The sequence below is a fragment of the Nicotiana attenuata genome, chromosome 7 (genome assembly GCF_001879085.1).
Source record: "Nicotiana attenuata strain UT chromosome 7, NIATTr2, whole genome shotgun sequence".
NCBI lineage: Eukaryota > Viridiplantae > Streptophyta > Magnoliopsida > Solanales > Solanaceae > Nicotiana > Nicotiana attenuata.
Window position 1 is genome coordinate 73,661,619 of NC_031995.1, and position 22,983 is coordinate 73,684,601.

The 22,983-nt window shown below is 40.4% G+C and overlaps 1 protein-coding gene across 1 annotated transcript; it reads left to right on the top strand.

Annotated features, from left to right (window-relative positions):
• Positions 7,105-8,241, top strand: LOC109230167 (zinc finger MYM-type protein 1-like). The gene has a single exon (XM_019395691.1). It carries the CDS (start codon positions 7,105-7,107, stop codon positions 8,239-8,241), a length of 1,137 nt encoding a protein of 378 aa, XP_019251236.1.

The following is a 22,983-nucleotide window of genomic DNA, read 5'->3' on the forward strand; positions in this document are numbered from 1 at the left end:
TCACTATGCTCAAAATCGACAGCCACGCACAATTTGATGTCTGGAACCAAAGCAATTCATTACACCCACGGTGAAACAAATAACATACGCCACGCAACCCGATAGGTCATAACCAATACTCCATTTACCGAGCAACACCCAATTACTCTTCCCGCTCGACTTTCACTATGAATCCCCAATAGAACCGCACCACATGTGCCTATAACCAACAAATCATAACGTCTCACAACACCGAAAAGCAACTCATAGCTCTCCTCAGATCACTAACAAGCTCAATAACGATCGAATCAACCTATCCCTCAAAATACAATTCGGGGCCAACCAAGCCAACTCAAGCTAAACACGTATCCACATCGGCCTACCAACGAACTCATTACTAAGAAAGCCTGAAGCTGCTCCTTCCACTACTATAACTCCTGCCAGAGCCGTACGATACGGTGCCCGGCACCAAATCAATATCGAAATCCACCACCTCGCCCGGCGACATGCCCGACCACAAGAAACGCATCTGAAAAGTCCCTTAATATCGGAACAGAACCAATGGTAGAAACCTCTGCACTGACATCCATCACGAAGGCCAAATTAAGAAAAGCAATCCTTCCCAGCCGTCCGCTGGGTCTTTGAAATATAAACCACTCTGCAAGAACATAATCCAATGCACCTCTCCACTCAACCCGTGGCATTTCCGGCATAGCCCGTAGCGCAATAGTTCAGCATCACCTAACACTAAGACAACCAGTCTGAATTTCAACATCACATCCAAAATCTAACATACCAGCAAATAAAGATCCACTCGAGCCTCCAAATCCCGATTGTCGCTAAACGGTGCCGAATACACACGATCCATAACCACGACATAGCCTGTACATGAGAACTCCCAGTCTCCAACTCCATATAGCACACGAATCATCATACCTGATCCCAATTTTGCCGTCCAAACGCATACCACACCTTAAATACCCATCACTCCACGATAGATACTTTAAAATTTCCTGTGCCACCAAGCAAACCCGAATACCACCAGTTGATCCAACAAGAAAATGCCGCAATACTACCGAAGTATCATCAGTTTAATCACATTACCCTTTTTCTGAGACATATACTCTCGTCAATTCGCTTCCAATTAGCAGCACCATTTCCTTGATTATCTGAGGCTACCCATTGCCTAAGAGTTTTATGAACTTCTTTTCAGAACTGAACTGAAACCTCGTACACGCAAATCTCGATCCTCCACAACATACCGCATATACCATACCATCCAAGGATAGCAGGAAAACTTTTATCTCCCTTCCGAGCCACAGACATCTACGCACTCAACTAGTCAAGAACTTCCATTGATCCCATCTAGAAGAAAAATCATTACACATTCCATGTCTCTCATATTCGTAGAAAATGCACCTCTTCAACCACGGTAGAAATCAACAAGAACTCTCTCAATTCCGTTTGCATAAATTAAACTCTTAGGACGAAATCCTTCTAACTCGACCAAGCTAAGCAAGCCATCAAAACCCAAGAGCATTGCTGCAAAATACTTGTAAGGGCTCATTACCTCGAACACATACGAAGAATTAATCATATCCTTACCATAGCGATTCGGTCTACTATCAAGCTATTCCATCTATCTTTCCCTTCTGATTCATCATCAACTTGATATTCCTCCTTGCTGTAGCACCACAGTTCCTCAACCCAGGCTCACTACACGAGACCCAAGCACAAGACCACACTGTCTAAGACCCATAAGCCACTGAATCCTCTCTCAAATATTCCCAGAAACACCACATTCCCAAAATACTTTACTATGAAGAACTTCCTGCGAATCAAAATCCGTTACCTTTACTTTCCAGATACTGATACATAGAATCCCATAATTAACATAAAAATACCACAAGTCTTGACCTTTTCCAATGAAAACACAGTCTCTAACCACATGCACAACCTAAAGACACCTGATTGTTATATGTAGAATCTTGAACACATTAAAACCATTCTCGAGAGTCATTTACTTCTTATTCAAACTGCAATTCACCTGATCAAACGAACATAACCACCCGTGCCTCATTAGCACTCTGACAACGCATGATATGACCTCATCCCAATACAAACAAGCATCTTCCTGCTCCATGCACCGAGCATTCTTTACCAACAACAGCTTAAGACATCCTGTGATTCTCACACATCTACGAAGCACCATATAACCTTTGTCAAAATTTTGCTTCACTCGTGCCATCCTCGGCTCAATTTCCGCAACCAGAACTGATTCGCCAGCATGCCTCAAACCGGAACCAACATAGCACATAACCGTACAATTAGCTAATCAATAGCAAACTCCCCAACTTGGCTCGAAGCCATAAATCAAAACACTCCCAACAACTCATAACACACATACTCCATTGCTGCCTTAATACCATAGTGAGATTAAACTTAATCCTTCATAAGCTTGGGGAAACACAAATCATCTAGAATTTCTTTTTTAACTCTTCTGCAAAACTCGCATTCACTCACACAACAGTTAAGCCCACTCTCTAGGCGATCCAATTTAGATGTCAACACATTTTCTTCACTTGTAAATGAGATCTTCTAATAGATAACATAAGGATCACACAGCTTTAGAACACTCCACAGGAGATGACCCACCTGCTTTGCCTCCAACTACCATTTCTATATGCCTTCCACCGTCCTAAACTGTACGCAGTCGCTTAGTCTTCCCGAGTCAGAACTCGTACCGCAACATAAAATTTTTACTTCACTCTCAACTGGAAACATGAAAAGATTTTTTTTCACGCGCCCATAACTCGGGCTATACCTCGAATCGCAATGGAATTCAAACACCTAATAGTTCTTCTATCATCCAGTAGGCCTTCCTCATCACCTCCAAGTCACATAGATGCACCTTGCAACACTAACATACTCACCACGTAGCAAACCAGCCGTCACTCCCACTAATAGGGGCAATGCCGAACATATAAGTTCGAAACACTTGCTCACACAATCAGCACCTCAGTGCTCAAGCCATAGGAAAAGATTCGGCCTCAAGTCCTCCAGACTGGCCCAACATAAACTCACAGAGATTACATATCGCCCCTCAATCGGGGAATCACAAGCCATCAAGGCACATCTGATACTGAGCGCTCATGCGCGCATACAAACATGTGGAAGGAATTTCAAGAGTTTCTTTTCAAGCTGAATCAAGGACGCACGATAAGAATTCAAGAATGTGAAGTTTTTCTAAAGGTTCTGCAGCCTCTCGAGGATAAGTACAGACGTCTCCGTACCGATCCACGAGTCTCTACTAAACCGGCTCATGACTCGCGAGACCAAGTAACCTAGCTCTGATACCAACTTGTCACGACCCCAACCCCGGTCGTGATGGCGCCCAACACACTGCTAGGCAAGCCCGACCAATTCAACAACCTTAACCCTTTTTATACAGCTCATGATTCAATTAACACAAATAATTACTAAGTCATAATACTGAAACTCTGAAATATAGTTAAAATATGCGGAAAACCCAAGTAGAAATACTACTACACAGCCCGAAGAATCCGGTGTCACAAGTCTGAGCCTCTAATACATGAGTATCAACCTACTACATATCGTTCTCTAGAAATGCGGAAATAAAGCAAATAAGATAGAAGGAAGATCAGGACTGCGAACGTCAGATGCAGCTACCTTGAAACTCCCAGATGTGATGCTAGGCAGAGAAGTCCTCACTCAGCCTTAGTAGTACCTGGATCTGCACGCAAGGTGCAGGGAGTAATGTGAGTACTCCAACCCAATGAGTAATAAATATAAATAAAGACTGAGAATAAGAAATCCTGAATAGGCACAAAGTAATTCAATAAATACAGCAACTTGAACCCAGTAGCATAAAATCGGTAAAACAGTGAAAATAATTATAAAAATATCACAACAGATAAAGGAATAATTTACAATTAAGAATATGCAATGCCACACATAGACCGGTACTCTCCAGTACCCGCTGCGGCGTGCAGCCCGCTCCATTTATTTATCGTCGACGATGCTCACTGGGGTGTGCAGACTCCAGGAGGGGCCCCTTACGGCCCAAGCGCAATAATAAGCCATATCGTGGCATCAACTAGGCCCTCGGCCTCATATCAATATCAATTTCATACCGCTGCGGCGCGCAGCCCGATCCTATACTCTGTTCAAAATCACATAAGCCTCTCGGGCATATTAATATAAAAATATTCAGCCCAAACTTCATTTAAAAATATTAATTAAGTTTCTAGTTTGAGAAAAAGTGGCTGAGTTTGCAAAACAGTATTAAATACTAGGACTGAGTTCAATTATCTGTAAATATGGTAAGAAACCAGTAAAAACAATCCCTGAAGGATTCAAGCAGTTGGCACAAAGCCCAATTATGATAATTAATCCATTTTTATAAGGATATCTACTAAGCTTCAATCAATTAGGTAGTAATTTTATTAAGCGGGACGGACCAAGTCATGATCCCCGACGGTGCTCTACCCCACGCCCGTTATCCGGCATGCAAGTCACCTCAACATAGCACTACAATGTGCAAATTCGGGGTTTTAAACCCTCAGAGCAGCATTTACATCTATTACTCACCTCAAGACGGTCAAAATCCTAGCTCGCTATGCCTTTTCCTCTCAAATCGACCTCCTCGTGCGCCGAATTTGATCAAAACCGCAACGAATACGTCACAATATGCCAATGGAACAATACCCAATCGAAAACAATCGAAAAATACAAAAAATCTCAAAATTAGCAAAACCCGAGCCCCGGGCCCACTTCTCGAAAATCAGAAAATTTAACATCAGCGGACTCCTTATCTCGCCACNCACATATGCTAATGGGACATACCCAAATCGAAAACAATACGAAAAATAAGTCGAAATTACTCGAATTTTACGCAAAAACCCCGAGACCCCGGGCCAACTTCTAAAAAATCAGAAATTTACCATCAACGGATTCCTTATCTCCCCACGAGTCTATACATATAAAGAACACTAAAATCGGAGTCCAAATGTCCCCTCAAATTCCCATTTTTGCTCTCTTAAGATTCAAGCCCTAACTCCATTCTTAACCCTTGATTCCTTAATTTTTCAGTCTAAATTCATGTATTTGCACCATAAAATCGTGTTTTAGACTTAGAAATCCTTACCTCAATGAAGTCCCTTGATTTCTCTCCTCCAACTCGCCCAAATTCTCCAAGTCCGAAGTGAAAATATGAAACCCTTTTTGAAATTTCGCGAAGGGAAAATAAAACCTCTCTGACCAGTTATTTCCGCATATGCGGCTCCTTAGCCGCATCTGCGACTCCCGCTTCTGCGGTCATTGCATCGCTTCTGTGGATATTTCTGCTTTTGCGGTTGAACATCCGCTCCTGCGCCTTCCGCTTTTGCGACAAATTCTCGCATCTGCGGATCCCCCCATAAAAGCTCTAATGCCGCATCTGCGGTCCTCCTGTCGCATCTGCGACTCCGCAGATGCGGTCACCAATTCCGTATCTGCGGTCCCTACCACTTCTGCGGCTCTCCTCTCGCTTCTGCGCTACCGCTTCTGCAGTCCCATTTCCGCAGAAGGGAAAATACCAGAAGCAGCAGCAAAAATCTCAAGTTCACAAACCAAAACTTCCCGTTAGCCATCCGAAAACACCCCGAAGCCCCCGGGACCTCAACCAAAAGCACCAACACCTCCTCTAACATCATTCAAACTTGTTCCAATCATAAAAACACCTCAAACAACACTAAAACCATCATTTCTCATCGAATTCAAGCCTAAGTTCTTTAAAAACTTCTGAAATATGCATTTGATAAAAAACCTAACCAAATCACCTCCGAATGATCTGAAATTTTGCACACACATCCCAAATCACATAACGAAGCTACCGCAACTCTAAAAATTCCATTCCGACCCTCGGATCAAAATCTCACCTAACAACCGGAATTCGCCAAAATACTAACTTTGTCATTTCAAGCCTAATTCTACACCGGACCTCCAAAATTACTTCCGATCACACTCCTAAGTCACGAATCATCCCCCAAAGCTAACCGAATCGTCGGAATCCACATCCGAGCCCTCTAACCCATAGGTCAACATCCGGTTGACTTTTTCCCAAAACAAGCTTTCCTTAAAGAGACTAAGTGTCTCATTTCCTTCCAAAAATCAACCCAATTCAACTCGTTCACACAAGACACTGATAATGAAGCATAACGAAGCATGAAATGGGGGAAACGGAGCGGTTCTCATGAGACGACGGGTCAGGTCGTCACATTCAACTTCGTTGCTACTCCCTTGACACCACAGCGAAATAGTTCGTCTCAGGTATCTGTCCATCTTTCCATCTCCTGTGAATCAAAATCCTTAACCCCTTTTCAATTGATTTTTGCACGTCAAGCTCTACTGGATTTTTATTTATTTGGGTATTGTTAAACTTAAAGTTAGTAAAAAAACCTTTTCTTTTAGAACACTCCTTCTTTGAGGCAAATTATTTTGGTATTGGAATGAATAAGCCCAAATAGAAATAGTGCGGAATTGTTACAAAGTAAGTCATACGGTTGATGCCAATTTGGTTTGAGATTAAGCTACTGATGATTGATTGTAAAAGGGGAATCGGCTAAATGTGCTATCATGTGTGGGATCCGATTATGAACTTCAAGAATAATGAATTAGTGTAATGAATTGTGCAATCACAGAAGTATTACTCTAGTATCATTTATGAATAGATGATTAAAAGAATATTTACTTGATTCTGAGGACATGAGTGACATTCTATTGAAAAATTTAGATGGTTCAGCTTAGTGAATACGTTTGAAAGGCTGCTCTGAGTTTGCATCTCTCTTAATTTAATAGAAACTTTGTAACCTTTGTTATATTTGGGGGGTCATGGGATCGAACTCCTTTTGAACTTATGTTTGTTTATCTGTGTTCAATTTTTGTTGCATTTACTCTTTATATTTTAGCACTGTGCATTCATAAGTTCTTATTGGTATATCTTATAATTTACAAATTGAATTATGTCAAAGGAGATAAAGAATAGTTTGTTATAGCATTTTGCAACATACAACTTCAAGTAAATTTGTGTTTTGTGATTTTTAGGTTTTTCTAGCAAAAGTCGATATGATCACGAGTTTTTACAAAGCTCAAGCTTCTGCAGCTTCTTCTTGCTCTCCTTTGACAAGTTCTCCATGTCCAGTTATTAATAACAATATTAATCCTTCCCAAGCATCGGATAAAGTGTGGAATTATGAGCCCGATCCTGCTAAAAGAAAACCAATTTCAGAATATTCTCCTAATTTACGTGACCGTGTAAGGAGAAATTATATACAAAATGGAGCTTGTCAACCTCGTGGTTTTGTCTTTTCAAAAAGAGATTTTGGGGGAATAATGCGTCACTTTAATCCTGAATGGTTTAAAACTTCATGTTCAAAATGGTTAGAATATAGCATTAAACAAGATGCAACATTTTGTTTATGTTGTTACTTATTTAAAAATGAGGTTGGAGGATATAAAAAAAAAGTAGGTGATGCTTTCACAACGGATGTTTTTAGAGGTTGGAATAAAGGTTTAGAAAGACTTAAATCACATGTGGGTGACGTGAGTAGTGTTCATAATCGATGTTTCAAGATGATGCTAGATTTAATGAACCACGAACAATCCATTCTAACTTCTTTGGACAAGCAATCTGAGAAAATTAAAAGTGAACATCGAGTTCGTTTGAATGCTTCAATTGATGTGATAAGGTATCTTTTGAAAGAAGGAATTCCTTTTCGGGGCCATGATGAGAGTGTAACTTCTACTAGAAGAGGCCATTTTTTAAATCTCTTAAAATGGTATGCAGATAGGAAGGAAGATGTGAAAAATGTGGTATTAGAAAAAGCTCCAAAAAATAACACCATGACTTCTCCTGATATTCAGAAAGATATTGTGAATTCTTGTGCAAAAGAAACGATGAAAGCAATTATTGAAGACTTGAATGGGGATTTTTTTGGGATATCAGTTGATGAGTCTAAGGATGTCTCTCATAAGGAACAAATGGCTCTTGTTCTGCGCTGTGTCAATAAAGAGGGTGAACTTATTGAGCGATTACAAAAAGAAATATATTCTTTGCTTTTACAACATTCATTGAGTTCATCTCTAATACGGGGACAAGGGTATGATGGAGCTAGTAACATGCAAGGAAACATCAATGGTCTTAAAACTTTGATTCTGAAAGATAATCCTTCGGCACATTGCATACATTGCTTTGCTCATTAGTTGCAATTGACTCTTGTAGCCGTTGCAAAGAAACACCATGATGTAAATAATTTTTTTGACATTCTTGCTAATGTTTTGAATGTTGTTCCATACATCGCTTTGCTCATCGATTGTTCATATACTTGGAGTTCTTGCAAATGAGGGTTCAAATTATCAGGAGAAAGCTATAACGACCCGACCGGTCGTTTTGAGCTTTTGCATCTTGATCGCCTGTTCTCGGGCATGACTTGCCCCGTGTTATGCATTATGACTAATGTAGATCATTGGTTTTGGATTTCAGGAATAATTGGAATGAATTTGAAAGAACAGTTTCAGTTGAAAGCTTTGAATTGGAAGGTTTGACCAAGAGTTGACTTATTTGTATACGAGCTCAGATCGGAGTTTTTATGATTCTGTTAGCTTTGTTAGGTGATTTGTGACTTAGGAGCATGATCGGAAGTGATTTTGGAAGTCCGGTGTAGAATTAGGCTTGAATTGGCAAAGTTAGTATTTTGGCGATTTCCGGTTGATAGGTGAGATTTTGATCCGAGGGTCGGAATGGAATTCCGAGAGTTGTTGTGGCTTCGTTCTGTCATTTGTGATGTGTGCGCAAAATTTCAGGCTATTCGGACGTCGTTTGGTTGGATTGTTGATCGAAAGCGTATTTTGGAAGTTTTAGAAGAACTTAGGCTTGAATCCGATGTAATTTGATGGTTTTGGTGTTGTTTGTGGTGTTTTGATGATTGGAGCAAGTTTGAATGATGTTTTAGGATGGTTTGGCACTTTTGGTTGAGGTCCCGGGGGCCTCGGGGTGAATTCGGATGGCCATCGGGGTGAATTTTGGACTTGTGACATTTTTGAAGTTGCTGGTATCTGGTATTTCCGCATCTGCGGATAAGGGGCCGCCGATGCGGTTCCGCAGATGTGGTGATGGGGTCGCAGGTGCGAGTTTCCTTAAGGAGTTTCCTTTCCGCAGATGCGAGCTTGGAGCCGCATCTGCGATGCCGCTGATGCGGTGTGTGGATCGCAGAAGCGGATAAGGGCCATTGGGTGTTCCGCAAAAGCGGGCAGGTGTCCGCAGATGCGGTGTCCGCAGAAGTGGATTTAGACCGCAAAAGCGGTCCTGAGCGCAGTAACGTATTTCCGCAGAAGCGGAGGAAATACCGCAGAAGCGGTAACCGCATATGCGGTACAGTGATCGCAGATGCGAAAAGGTCTGGACAGAAAGGGTTTTAAAGGTTCATTTTGTTCCGCGAGCTATAGCATTTTTCCACCATTTTTGAGCATTTTGGGAGCTACTTGGGAGCAATTGAAGAGGGATTCGAAGGAGATTGACTGGAGGTAAGTTTTATGAGTTAAAAACACGATTATATTGTGGAATTATCCTTGAAATTCTTGAGAATTTAGCTAAATTGAAAGAAACTAGGGCTTGGGATTTTAAGATTTTGAATTGGAATTTGAGGGGCCAATTGTGGTCCGAATTGAGAGTTTTTTGTATGTATAGACTCTTGGCGAGATAAGGAACCCGATGATGTTAATTTTCTGATTTTTCGAGAAGTTGGCCCGGGGTTCGGGTTTTTCAAATTTCATGAATTTCGATATTTTTTGATTGTTTTCGATTAGGTATTGTTCCATTGGCATATTATGACGTATTCGTTCTAGTTTTGGATAGATTCGACGCGCGCAGAGGCCGAATTGAGGGACAAAGGAGTCGCGAGCTAGATATTTCGCCGGTACGAGGTGAGTAATGATTGTAAATGATATCCTGAGGGTTTGAAACCCCGGATTGCACATCGTAGTGCTATATTGAGGTGACTTGCACGCCGGATAGCGAGCGTGGGGTAGAGCACCGTTGGGGACTGTGACTTAGTCCGTCCCGATTGATGAATTTGTTGCGTATTTGACTGAAATTTACTTGTTATCATCATAATTTGGGCTGAATGCCATATTTGGGCTTCGTGCCAGGTATTTGAACCCTTCGGGGATTATTGTTGATAATTCCCCACCGTTTTAATTATATTCTTGAACTCAGTCACGTATCTTCCACTATTTTAAGACTCAGCCAAGTTTATTTTACTTTAACACTCGAAATGATATTTCTAACAATATTTGGGCTGAGCATCATGTTTTACCGTTACACTAGTGGCTTATGTGACTTTGTTGACTGAGTTAGGCCGAGGGCCTATACTGTGAGGATACTTTTGGATCGGGCTGCACGCCGCAGCAATATATATATATATATATATATGTATGTATACGGATCGGGCTCGCCGCAGCAGTGTTATACTGATACTGGTATGAGGCCAAGGGCCTAGATTTGATGCCACGAGATGGCTTGATACTGCGCTTGGGCCGTAAGGGGCCCCTCCGGAGTCTGCACCCCCACAGTGAGCGCGGGTACCCATATGGATCGGGATGCACCCCGCAGCGAGATATGGATCGGGCTGCACGCCGCAGCGAGATATGGATCTGGTTGCGCGCCGCAGCGGCTACTATATGATACAATGCAGAGTGATCTGAGAGTGAGCCTGAGGGGGCTGGTGCTGTTTGAGATATTGTCCGAAGGGCGGACTTTTATGTGCTCATTTGCATATTTACTTGTCTTTTTACCTGTCATACCGTGGTATTTGTGCCCGGGGGACGGATTTTTTTTTCTTATCGGCACTAACTGTTTGAAATCATTTCATAACCGTTGAAAAGATCTTTTTTTTAGAGTTTTACACTGAGCCAAATATTTCTAAAGGTTTCACCGCTTCACTGTTTTCTCAAAGGATTTTTCCCTGCTTCCATATAGTGTGATGGTGTGCCTTACGTGATTTCTTACTGCTCAGTTGTTATTTACCTTTATTACTCACTTAGTTGGAGTACTCACTTTACTCCCTGCACCTCGCGTGCAGATGCAGGTATCTATTCACCCGGTAGCGGGTTTTGGCTGATTAGAGGCAGGGTTATATGAGTCAAAGAGGTGTCTGCCAGCGTTCGCAGCACCATTTTTCTTTTCTTGTTCATTATTCCGGTTTCGTATACATTAGACTTTGTAGTGGATTTACTTTCTGATAGATGCTCGTGACTTGTGACACCCCGGTTTGGGCTGTGTCGGGATGGTTCTTCTAGTATTATCTATGTTTCCACAAATTATTGTTATTAAATCACGCTTTATAATTGCTTAAATGGTGATTTATTTCTTAAAAGAGGTGTCATGTATTGGTCTGGCTGGCCTTGTCTTCATGAGAGGCGCCATCACGACCGGGTTTGGGAATTGGGTCGTGACAAGTTGGTATCAGAGCCTAGGTTACTAGGTCTCACGAGTCATGAGCAGGTTTAGTAGAGTCTCACGGATCGGTACGGAGACGTTTGTATTTATCCTCGAGAGGCTGCAGAACCTTTAGGAAACTTCACATTCTTGAATTCTTATCGTGCGTCCTTGATTCAGCTTGAAGAAAAACTCTTGAAATTCCTTCCACACGTTTGTGTGCGCGCATGAGCGCTCAGTAGCAGATGTGCCTTGATGGCTTGTGATTCCCTGATTGAGGGGCGAGATGTAATCTCTGTGAGTTTATGTTGGGCCAGTCTGGAGGACTTGAGGCCGGATCTTTGCCTATGGCTTGGGCACTGAGGTGCTGATTGTGTGAACACGTGATTTTGAACTTATATGTTCGGTATTGCCTCTATTAGTGGAAGTGACGGTTGGATAACCATGTGATGAGTATGTTAGTACTACGAGATGTATCTATACGACTCGGTAGTGAGGATGAAGGTCTGCTGGATGATAGAAGAATTATTAAAGTGTATGATTCCATTGTGATTGGATGTGTAACTCCGAGTTATGGGCGCGTGAAGAATCTTTTCATACTTCCAGTCGAGAGTGAAGTAATTTTATGTTGCGGTACGAGTTCAGGCTCAGGAAGACTAAGTGGCTGTGTAATGTGTATGGCAGTGGAAGGTATACAGAAATGTTATATTGAAGCAAAGCAGGTGGGGTATCTCCTGCGAAGTGTTCTGAAGTGGTGTGATCCTTATGTGTATATTGGGAGATACCATGTGCAAGTGAAAAGTACGTGTCGAAATTTGGAATTTCGGGTCTCTTAAGAGAGTAGGCTTAACTGTTGCGGGAATGAATGCGAGAATTGCAGAAGAGTTACAGTACGGGATGATCTGTTTTTTCACAACTTATAAATGATCTGAGTTTAATCTCAGTATGTTATTGTGGCATCAATAGGGTAAAAGTGTTATGAGTCACTGGGGGTATTTTTATCTATGGCTTCGAGCCAAGTGGGGGAGTCTGCTGTGAGTAGTGGATTGCACGGTTAGGTGCTATGGTGGTCCCAGTTGAGGCGTGCGGGTGAATCAGTTATGACTTGTGGGAATTGAGACCGAGGATGTTGACGAAGGTTATATTATGCTTCATAGGGTAAGAGAATCACAGGATGTCTTAAGTTGTTGTTGGTAAAGAATGCTCAGTGCATAGAGCAGCAAGTTGCTTGGGTGTATTAGGATGAGGATTTCATTCTTGCGATATCGGAGTGCCAATGAGGCACGGGTGGTTCTGTTCGTTAGGTCAGGTAATTTGCAGTTTGAGTAAGAGTGAATGACTCTCGAGAATGGTTCCAATGTGTTCAAGATTCTACAGGGAACAATCGGGTATTTTGAAGTGACGTGCGTGGTTAGAAACTGTGTTTTCATTGGAAGAGGTTCAGATTTGTGGTATTTTTATGTTAATTATGGGATCCTATGTATCGGTATCTGGAAGGCAAAGGTAACGAATTCAGATTCGCAGGAAGTTCTTCAGAGTAAAATATTCTGGAATGTGGTGTTTCTGGGGATATTGAGAGAGTATTCAGCAGCTTATGGGTTTTAGACAGTGTGGTCTAGTGCTTGGGTCTCGGGTAGTGAGCCTGGGTTGAGAGGTTGTGGTACTACGGCAAGAGGGGATAACAAGTTGAAAATGAATCAGAAGGAAATCTAGATAGATAAAGTAGCTGATGGTAGACCGAGTCGGTATGGAAAGGATATGATTAATTCCTTGTGTGTGCTCGAGGTAATGAGTTCGTACAAGTATTTTGCAGCAAAGCTCTTGAGTTCTGACAGCTTGCTTAGCTTGGTCTGGTTAGAAGGATTCAGTCCTGGCAGTTTAGCGTGTGCAAATGGAATTGGGAGAGAGTTCTTGTTGGGTTTTACCGTGGTTTGGAGATGTATATTTTCTATGGGCATGCGGAGCATGGGATGTGTAATGATTTTTCTTCCAAATGGGATCAGTGGAAGTTCTTGGCTAGATGAGTTACAGTTCAGTTCTAAAAAGAAGTTCATAACATTCTTAGGCAACGGGTAGCCTCAGGTAATCAAGGAAATGGTACTGCTAATTGGAAGTGATTTGACGGGAGTATATGTTTCAGAAAAAGGGTAATGTGATTAAACTGATGATGCTTTGGTAGTATTGCGGCACCTTCTTGTTGGGTCGACTTGTGATATTCGGGTTGCTTGGTGGCATAGGGAAATCTTAGAGTATCTATCGTGGAATGATTGGGTATTAAAGGTGTGGCATGTGTTCGGACGGCGAAATTGGGATCGGATATGGTGATTCATGTGCTGTGTGGATGTGGAGACGGAAGTCCTCCTAATCAGACTATGATGGGGTATGTTATATCCGGATGTGATGTTGAGGTTTTAGACTGGTTGACTCCGCGTTGGGTTATTCAGTACTATTGCGCTATGGGCTACGCCGGAATGCCACAGGTTGAGTGGCGAGGTGTGTCGGAGGATATCCTGGTAGAGTGGTTTTATATTTCGAAGACCCAGCGGACGACTGGGAAGGATTGTCTTTCTTACTTGGGCTCTGGTGATGAGTGTCAGCGCTGAAGCTCCTTATATTGATTCATTTCAGGTATTGAGGGGCTTTTCGGATGTGTTTCTTGTGGCCGGGCACCGTATGGTATGGCACCGACAGAGTTAAGGGGTTGAGGGGACAGCTTCGGGATTTCCTTAATAAGGAGTTCGTTGGTAGGCCAATGCGGATGGTGTTCTAGCTTGAGTTGGCTCGGTTGGCTCCGAAGTGCATTGTGAGGGATAGGTTGATTTGATCGTTATTGAGCTTGCTGATGATCTGGGGAGATCTATGAGTTGCTTTTCTGTGTTGTCAAACGTTATGATTTATTGGTTATGGGCACATATGGTGCAGTTCTATTGGGGTTCATAGTGGAAGTCGAGCGGGGAGAATAATTGGGTGTCGCTCAGTGAATGACGTGCTGGTTGTGTTTTATCGGAATTGCGTGGTGTGTGTTATTTGTTTCGCCGTGGGTGTAATGATCTTCTTTGGTTCCAGACATCAAATTTTGCGTGGCTGTCGATTTTGAGCATAGTGACTTGAGGTGTTCCATGTGTAGCAGTGTTTGGATAGGATCGCACATTCTAGCGAGGCTACGTGGGGATATGACCCTTCGAGGTATATTCATATGTTCTATTTCTATGATGAGAGATAGGGTCTCAGCTTTAGGTTGTGATGGTGCTGATGGGCTTGAGGTACAACTCTTTCGTTTGGGGTCATTTTCATGATTTGAGTATGTTCAGATCGTTTCTTATCGGTGCGCGAATTATGCGAGTTGTGGCTTAGGCCTACATTGATGTGTTAGGTCACCAGAGTGGTGTGTTGGATTCGAGGTGATCGTTGGGGTCATTAATGAATAAGAACGGATTTGATTTCAGCCTGTTGGAAGAATAATATCGAGGTTCGGCTCGGAATCTTTTTTTTGGGGGAATAAACACTCTTGTCGCGTCTGGAGTTGTAGATAATTCTGCTGTGTTATTAGCCAGAGGAGAAGTAACCTTATGGATGACTGACCTGAGAGATGGTTATGGTTTATTGCGTGTTTCATTTATCATTAGAAGTATATATAAGTGTTGGAATGAGACTTTAGCTCATAAGAGGTTTCCTATCGGTGTTTGGTTGTTATGGGCAGCGGCTGTAAATGGAAGTTATCGATGCATGTGTTGAGTTATGAGGTATATCATATATTTGCACCTGAGGTTGCAGGCATGGGTTATTACAGCTGGTTCGGGACAATTCAGAGGGTAGGTGTGAGGCTTTGATCGTAATGATGATTTCAGAAGTGAAAGTGTGGTTCTATGGTTTATGGACTAGGATGGATTGGGAAATTTCAGCTATGTTGTATTATCGGACCTATGTGAGATAGGGTGACGTGGGATCACCCCCGGGTATATGCATGGTAAGGTTATTCAACGATTGGTTGGCTTTTAGAACAACTCTGGGTACGTTCGAGGACGAACGTGTGTTTAAGTGGGGGAGGATGTAACGACCCGACCGGTCGTTTTGAGCTTTTGCATCTTGATCGCCAGTTCTCGGGCATGACTTGCCCCGTGTTATGCATTATGACTAATGTAGATCGTTGGTTTTGGATTTCAGGAAGAATTGGAATGAATTTGAAAGAACAGTTTCAGTTGAAAGCTTTGAATTGAAAGGTTTGACCAAGAGTTGACTTATTTGTATACGAGCTCGGATCAGAGTTTTAATGATTCGGTTAGCTTCGTTAGGTGATTTGTGACTTAGGAGCATGATCGGAAGTGATTTTGGAAGTCCGGTGTAGAATTAGGCTTGAATTGGTAAAGTTTGTATTTTGGCGATTTCCAGTTGATAGGTGAGATTTTGATCCGAGGGCCGGAATGGAATTTCGAGAGTTGCTGTGGCTTCGTTATGTCATTTGTGATGTGTGCGCAAAATTTCAGGCTATTCGGACGTCGTTTGGATGGATTGTTGATCGAAAGCGTATTTCGGAAGTTTTAGAAGAACTTAGGCTTGAATCCGATGTAATTTGATGGTTTTGGTGTTGTTTGTGGTGTTTTGATGATTGGAGCAAGTTTGAATGATGTTTTAGGATGGGTTGATACTTTTGGTTGAGGTCCCGGGGGCCTCGTGGTGAATTTTGGACTTGTGACATTTCTGAAGTTAGGGGTGTTCACGGTTTGACGGAAAACCGATCAAAACCGAAAACCGAACCAAACCGATTAAGTAAACCGATATTTTTTTTGATTTGGATTAGTTTTGGTTTTAAATTTTAAAAACCGATAATATTTGGTTTGGTTTTGGCTCTATTTTAAAAAACCAAAAAATAACCGAACCAAACCGATTAATTATATACAAAATTTAATAATTATTTATATACAATATAATATCTTTTTGTTAATAATTTTAATTGTTATTTTGAATTTTGGTTTATCCTGTTATATCTTAAAATATTGCCTAAGCCCAAAACAATATGATTCGACCAATTTTCTTTTCATTAAATAAACTCTAATTCTCTAACCCCCGCACATTACTTTTGCCTAAAAGAAGAGTTAAAAAAAACCACCACAAGAGTAAAGAAAGCACATTCAAATTGCAAAGACAACAATGACTAAAGCTTGAAAAGAAAACTTTTAGTTTGTTTTTTGTTCATTCTTTTCATATAAACATGTAAATAAACTTTCAGTTCTCAAAGAAATATATTAAAAAGCATAAATTTGGCAAATATTTTTCAGATTGTTGTCTAGCGTTGTTTTATATTTATCGACTTATCATTAGCTTACTAAGAAACCGAAAAACTGAACCAAACCGAACCAAACCAACAAACAATCAAAAACGATGGTTGTATTTAATTTGGTTTGGTTTTTGGTTTTAAAATTTTAAAAACCGATTAAAATTGGTTTGGTTTTGGTTTTAATCAAAAACCGACCAAACCGAACCGTGAACACCCCTATCTGAAGTTGCTGGTATCTAGTATTTCCACATCTGCGGATAAGGGGCCTCCAATGCGGTTTCGCAAATGCGGTGATGGGGTCGCAGGTGCAAGTTTCCTTAAGGATTGCCTTTCCGCAGATGCGAGCTTGGAGCCGCATCTGCGATGCCGCAGATGCAGCGTGTGGATCGCAGAAGAGGAGATAAGGGCCATTGGGTGTTCCGGAAAAGCGAGCAGGTGTCCGCAAATGCGTTGTCCGTAGAAGCGGATTTAGACCGCAAAAGCGGTCCTGAGCGCAGTAGTTTTTTTTCCGCAGAATCGGTAACCGCATATGCGGTACAGTGATCGCAGAATGCGAAAAGGTCTGGACAGAAAGGGTTTTAAAGGTTCATTTTGTTCCGCGAGCTAAAGCATTTTTTCCACCATTTTTGAGCATTTTGGGAGCTACTTGGAGCATTTAAAGAGGGTCGAAGAGAATTGACTGGAGGTAAGTTTTATGAGTTAAAAACACGATTATATTGTGGAATTATCCTTGAAATTCTTGAGAATTTAGCTAAATTAAAGAAACTAGGGCTTGGGATTTTAAGATTTTGAAATGGAATTTGAGGGGCCAATTGTGGTCCGAATGAGATTTTTGGTATGTATAGACTCGTAGCGAGATAAGGAACCCGATGATGTTAATTTTTCTGATTTTCGAGAAGTGGGCTCGGGGCTCGGGTTTTCCAAATTTCGTGAATTTCACTATTTTTCGATTGTTTTCGATTGGATATTGTTCCATTGGCATATTGTGACGTATTCGTTCTGATTTTGGATAGATTCGACGCGCGCGGAGGCCGAATTAAGGGGCAAAGGAGTCGCGAGCTAGAGATTTCGACGGTGCGAGGTGAGTAATGATTGTAAATGATATCCTGAGGGTTTGAAACCCCGGATTGCATATCGTAGTGCTATATTGAGGTGACTTGCACGCCGATAGCGAGCGTGGGGTAGAGCACCGTTGGGGACTATGACTTAGTCCGTCCCGATTGATGAATTTACTGCGTATTTGACTGAAATTTACTTGTTATCATCATAATTTGGGCTGAATGCCATATTTGGGCTTCGTGCCAGCTATTTGAACCCTTCGGGGATTGTTGTTGATAATTCCCCACTGTTTTTATATTCTTGAACTCAGTCACGTATCTTTCACTGTTTTAAGACTCAGCCAAGTTTATTTTACTTTAACACTCGAAATGATATTTCTAACAATATTTGGGCTGAGCATCATGTTTTATCGTTACACTAGTGGCTTATGTGACTTTGTTGACTGAGATTAGCGAGGCGCCTGTATTGTGAGGATACTTTTGGATCGGGCTGCACGCCGCAACAATATATATATATATATATATATATATATATACACGGATCGGGTTGCACGTCGCAACAGTGTTATACTGATACTGGTATGAGGCCAAGGGCCTAGATTTGATGCCACGAGATGGCTTAATATTGCGCTTGGGCCGTAAGGGGCCCCTCCGCAGTCTGCACCCCCACAGTAAGCGCGGGTACCCATATGGATCGGGCTGCATGCCGCAGCGAGATATGGATCGGGCTGCACACCGCAGCGAGATGTGGATCGGGCTGCGCGCCGCAATGGCTACTATATGATACTATGCAGAGTGATCTGAGAGTGAGCCCGAGGGGGCTGGTGCTGTTTGAGATATTGCCCGAAGGGCGGACTTTTATGTGCTCATTTGCATATTTACTTGTCTTTTTACCTGTCATACCGTGGTATTTGTGCCCGGGGGGCGAATTTTTGTGCTTATCGGCACTAACTGTTTGAAATCATTTCATAACCGTTGAAAAGATCTTTTTTTTTTAGAGTTTTACACTGAGCCAAATATTTCTAAAGGTTTCACCCCTTCACTGTTTTCTCAAAGGATTTTTCCCTGCTTCCATATAGTGTGATGGTGTGCCTTACGTGATTTCTTACTGCTCAGTTGTTATTTACCTTTATTACTCACTGAGTTGGAGTACTGACTTTACTTCCTGCACCTCGCGTGCAGATGCAGGTACCTATTCACCCGGTAGCGGGTTTTGGCTGATCAGAGGCAGGGTTATATGAGTCAAAGAGGTGACTGCCAGCGTTCGCAGCATCATTTTTCTTTTTCTTGTTCGTTATTCCGGTTTCGTATACATTAGACTTTGTAGTGGATTTACTTTCTGATAGACGCTCGTGACTTGTGACACCCCGGTTTGGACTGTGTCGGGATGGTTCTTCTAGTATTATCTATGTTTCCGCAAATTATTGTTATTAAATCACGCTTCATAATTGCTTAAATGGTGATTTACTGCTTAAAAGAGGTGTCATGTATTGGTCTGGCTGGCCTTGTCTTCACGAGAGGCGCCATCACGACCGGGTTTGGGAATTGAGTCGTGACAAAAGCATCAGCCAAAAGTCTAGTGGAATATATAAGATCTTATGAGTTTTTTTTGTATATGACATTTGATGTTAAAACTATTGGCAATTACATATGATTTGAATATGGCCCTACAAAAAAAGATCAAGATATTGTTAGTGCAATGAAACTTGTTGATTTTACAAAGAGGCAATTGCAAACAATGAGAGAATCTAAATGGAATTCTTTGATAGAAGATGTCTCTTCGTTTTGTGATAAGAATGGTATTGTAATCCCAAAAATGGATGAGAAGTATGCACTTGGAAAGTTGAAGCGTAAAAGCTCAACTGTTACATATTCCCATCATTTGTACGTAGAGGTTTTTTGTGCTGCTATTGATTTGCAACTTTCGGAGCTTAACAGTCGTTTTAGTGAAGTGAATACTTCTCTGCTTCTTGGTATAGCTAGTTTGAATCCCGATGATTATTTTGCGAATTATGATAAAACAAGATTATGAAACTTGCTACATATTGTCCAAATGAGTTCACTGCTTCTAAGCTTGAAGATCTTAGTTATGAGCTTGACAACTATATTGACTATGTGCGAGAAATGGACAATGCATTCCCTAACTTGAAAGGCTTGGTGACCTGTCGAAGACATTGGTTAAAACAAATATTCACAAGACATGGGGACTTGTTTATTTGCTTGTGAAGCTGAGTTTGATATGACCTTGTGGCTACTGCAACGGTTGAAAGGGCTTTTTTTCCAATGAAGTTTATTAAAAATAATTTGTGAAGCAGGATTGGTGATGACTTTTTGAATGATTGTTTAGTTTGTTTTATAGAGGATGAGGTATTTGAAAGTGTATCTAATGATGCGATCATTGATTGTTTTCAAAATATGACAACTCATCGAGTGCAATTGAAATGATAATATTTATATGCATATATTGTGTTTGTCTTTCGTTACTTTTCAAATATATATTAAATATCGATACTCATTCTTTAGTCAGTTTGATATTATATATTAGTTTTAAGTCATAGTCTTATTTTAAATTATAAAACCCACACACTCCAAATCTTAGTTCCGTCTCTGATTCAAACTTGCCTGGCGTTGGCAGAGCCTAATTTCAGACATGTGATTGAAATTTTATACTTAATAGTCAAAAATATGACTTTGATATAGCTAAACTTTAAAACTTTGTAAAGTTCCACTATTTTTTAAATAATAGACCTAAAAACAGCTATTTCTGCACTTCGCTCTCATAAAAGGATGTATGGGCTCGAACTTTGTGTTTGGTTTTTAAGAAACTTTCAGAAACCAGTATATTTTAGTGGTTATTAGCTAGTTGTAGCTACCATTTACTATATTACTTCCTATAGCTATGTTTTCAGATTTTTTAGAGTGTATTCGATGTATTTAAGCTACTGTATTCATGAATACAGTAGCATTTCTAGGCGTGAAACAGGGGATTACATCTAGACAGATTTTTGTATTCGAGTGTATTCGACTGTATTCATGGCGTGAAATATGGGATTACAGTTGGACAAATTATTGTATTCGACTGTATTCACGGCGTGAAATAGGGGATTACACTATTTTTAAACGGAAAGTGAATCAATTAACATAATAGACTCCTAATATAACTCAACAAACTCAATTATAACACACAAATTTTGTATTTCCAGTTATAAAAAAGATTCTCAACCGAAAAACACCCAAAAAACATAGCAATCTTCAGAGAAATTATATAATACATCTGAATACATAAATTATATTAATTAAAAAAATATATGAATACATTCATGGAATATAGCGAGATGGTGAATACAGTGAAATACATGGAATACAGCGAGATACACTGAAATAAAATGAAAAAAAGACAATGAATACAATGAAATACATGAAATACAGCGAGATACATTGAAATACACTTAAAAAAAGGTAACAGAATCTTGAAGTTGCTCAGCCCCAAACTCCGTCGTCTTTGTTCAAGAACAACCCTAATGTCGTCTCGTCGAGAGGGCCGCGATTCTGACTCGAAACGTCATTGTTCCCGTTACTGTGATACTATTCCGGCAATAGAAAAAAGCAAAGTTATGCGAGAACAAACCAATCGACAGAATTGCAAATTGTAGATCACATCTTTGCAGATCACATCTAACCTTTATTCAAAACCACCATACAACAACCAAATTGCAGCTTTGCAGAGAATTCCTTAAACCCAAAGCAAAAACTTCCCCCTGACAACTCATCTGTGTGTTAATTCTGTGTGAAAATAAAATGCACGAAAGACCATGCAAAGCTCCAACAACAGAAGAGCAACAAGCTTCTGCTATCAAAGCTTCCAAATTACGTTCTCTCCAATCCCAATTTCTCCAATTCATCGGAGATTCACCGCTGATGGTGGTGGTGGCGGAGAAGCTTTCTAGGAAGAAGAATGATCGACGGAGGAACTGATGAGAGAGAATCCATGAGTTTGTATTCATGGAAAAAACTGGCGTTGAGAGAGAGGGTGGAGAAAAATGTGAAAGAATGAGAGAGAAAAATAATACAAAGCTTATTTTATGGATTAACGGTAGGAGGTAACCATAAATAGATATTTGGCTATAAAAAATCAAAAGGTAGCTGTGGAATGTAATTTTTTAAAAGGGTATTTATTTAAAATAAATAAGATATCAACCTTTGCTATAGGAGGTAACTAATCCTTGTTTTTTCACTTCTACAACACATGACTTCAACTGATGTTTGGTTTTAAAGTGATTTTAGCAAATAAATCTAAAACAGCAACCACTTTGTCTAAATTAGAAAATTATATTCCCTACGTTCCAATTCATGTTAACCTGTTTGACTAAGTACGGAGTTTAAGAAAAAATAAAGATTTTAGAATTTGTGGTCCTAAACAAGTCAAAAAGGGGTCCATAGTATTTGTGTGGTTATAAAAGCTTCTCATTAAGGGTAGAATTGGATGTTTAAGCTAAATTGTTTCCAAATTTAGAAAGGAGTCATTCTTTTTGGAACGAACTAAAAAGGAAATAGGTTCACATAAACTAGAACGGAGGGAGTACTAATTTTCCAAGAATCAAATTATTTTGATTTCACCAAAATATAAATCAACGATCAATATTTCAAAACTAAATTGTTTTAGTTTCTAGGGACAACTTAATTCAATCGTTTGTTTTTAGAGAAATAATGTATTTGGTGCTCATATGTTTTTGAGTCGCTGCAAAAGATGCGCCTTGACCTTGGGGCCCATGTGGTGTCTCTTTGTTGTGTGAATGTATAAGTGACTCGAATCGTCTTGCCTATTTACTTTGGTCAGGCCATTTCCAACCCACCTCCATTTTTACCTCCGAACTTTATTTTGGAGCAAAAAATGGAGGAATTTTGCTCTAAACTAGCTGCAAATTTGTCTTCAATCTGGAGTGACACTATTCATCCACTCCATCACTATTCCCTTTTTATTTTTTTTATTATTTAACTCTTTTAATTTATCATATTATATATACATAATTATGTTATGTAATATCTTTATAATATTAAATTTTCATCTTAATTCTGGCGCATAATTTTGATAAATTATTATTCGTGCATATATTATTTTTATGTAAAATTGTAAGTTAATTTTATTAGAAGTTATAATTGAATAAAAAAATAAATAA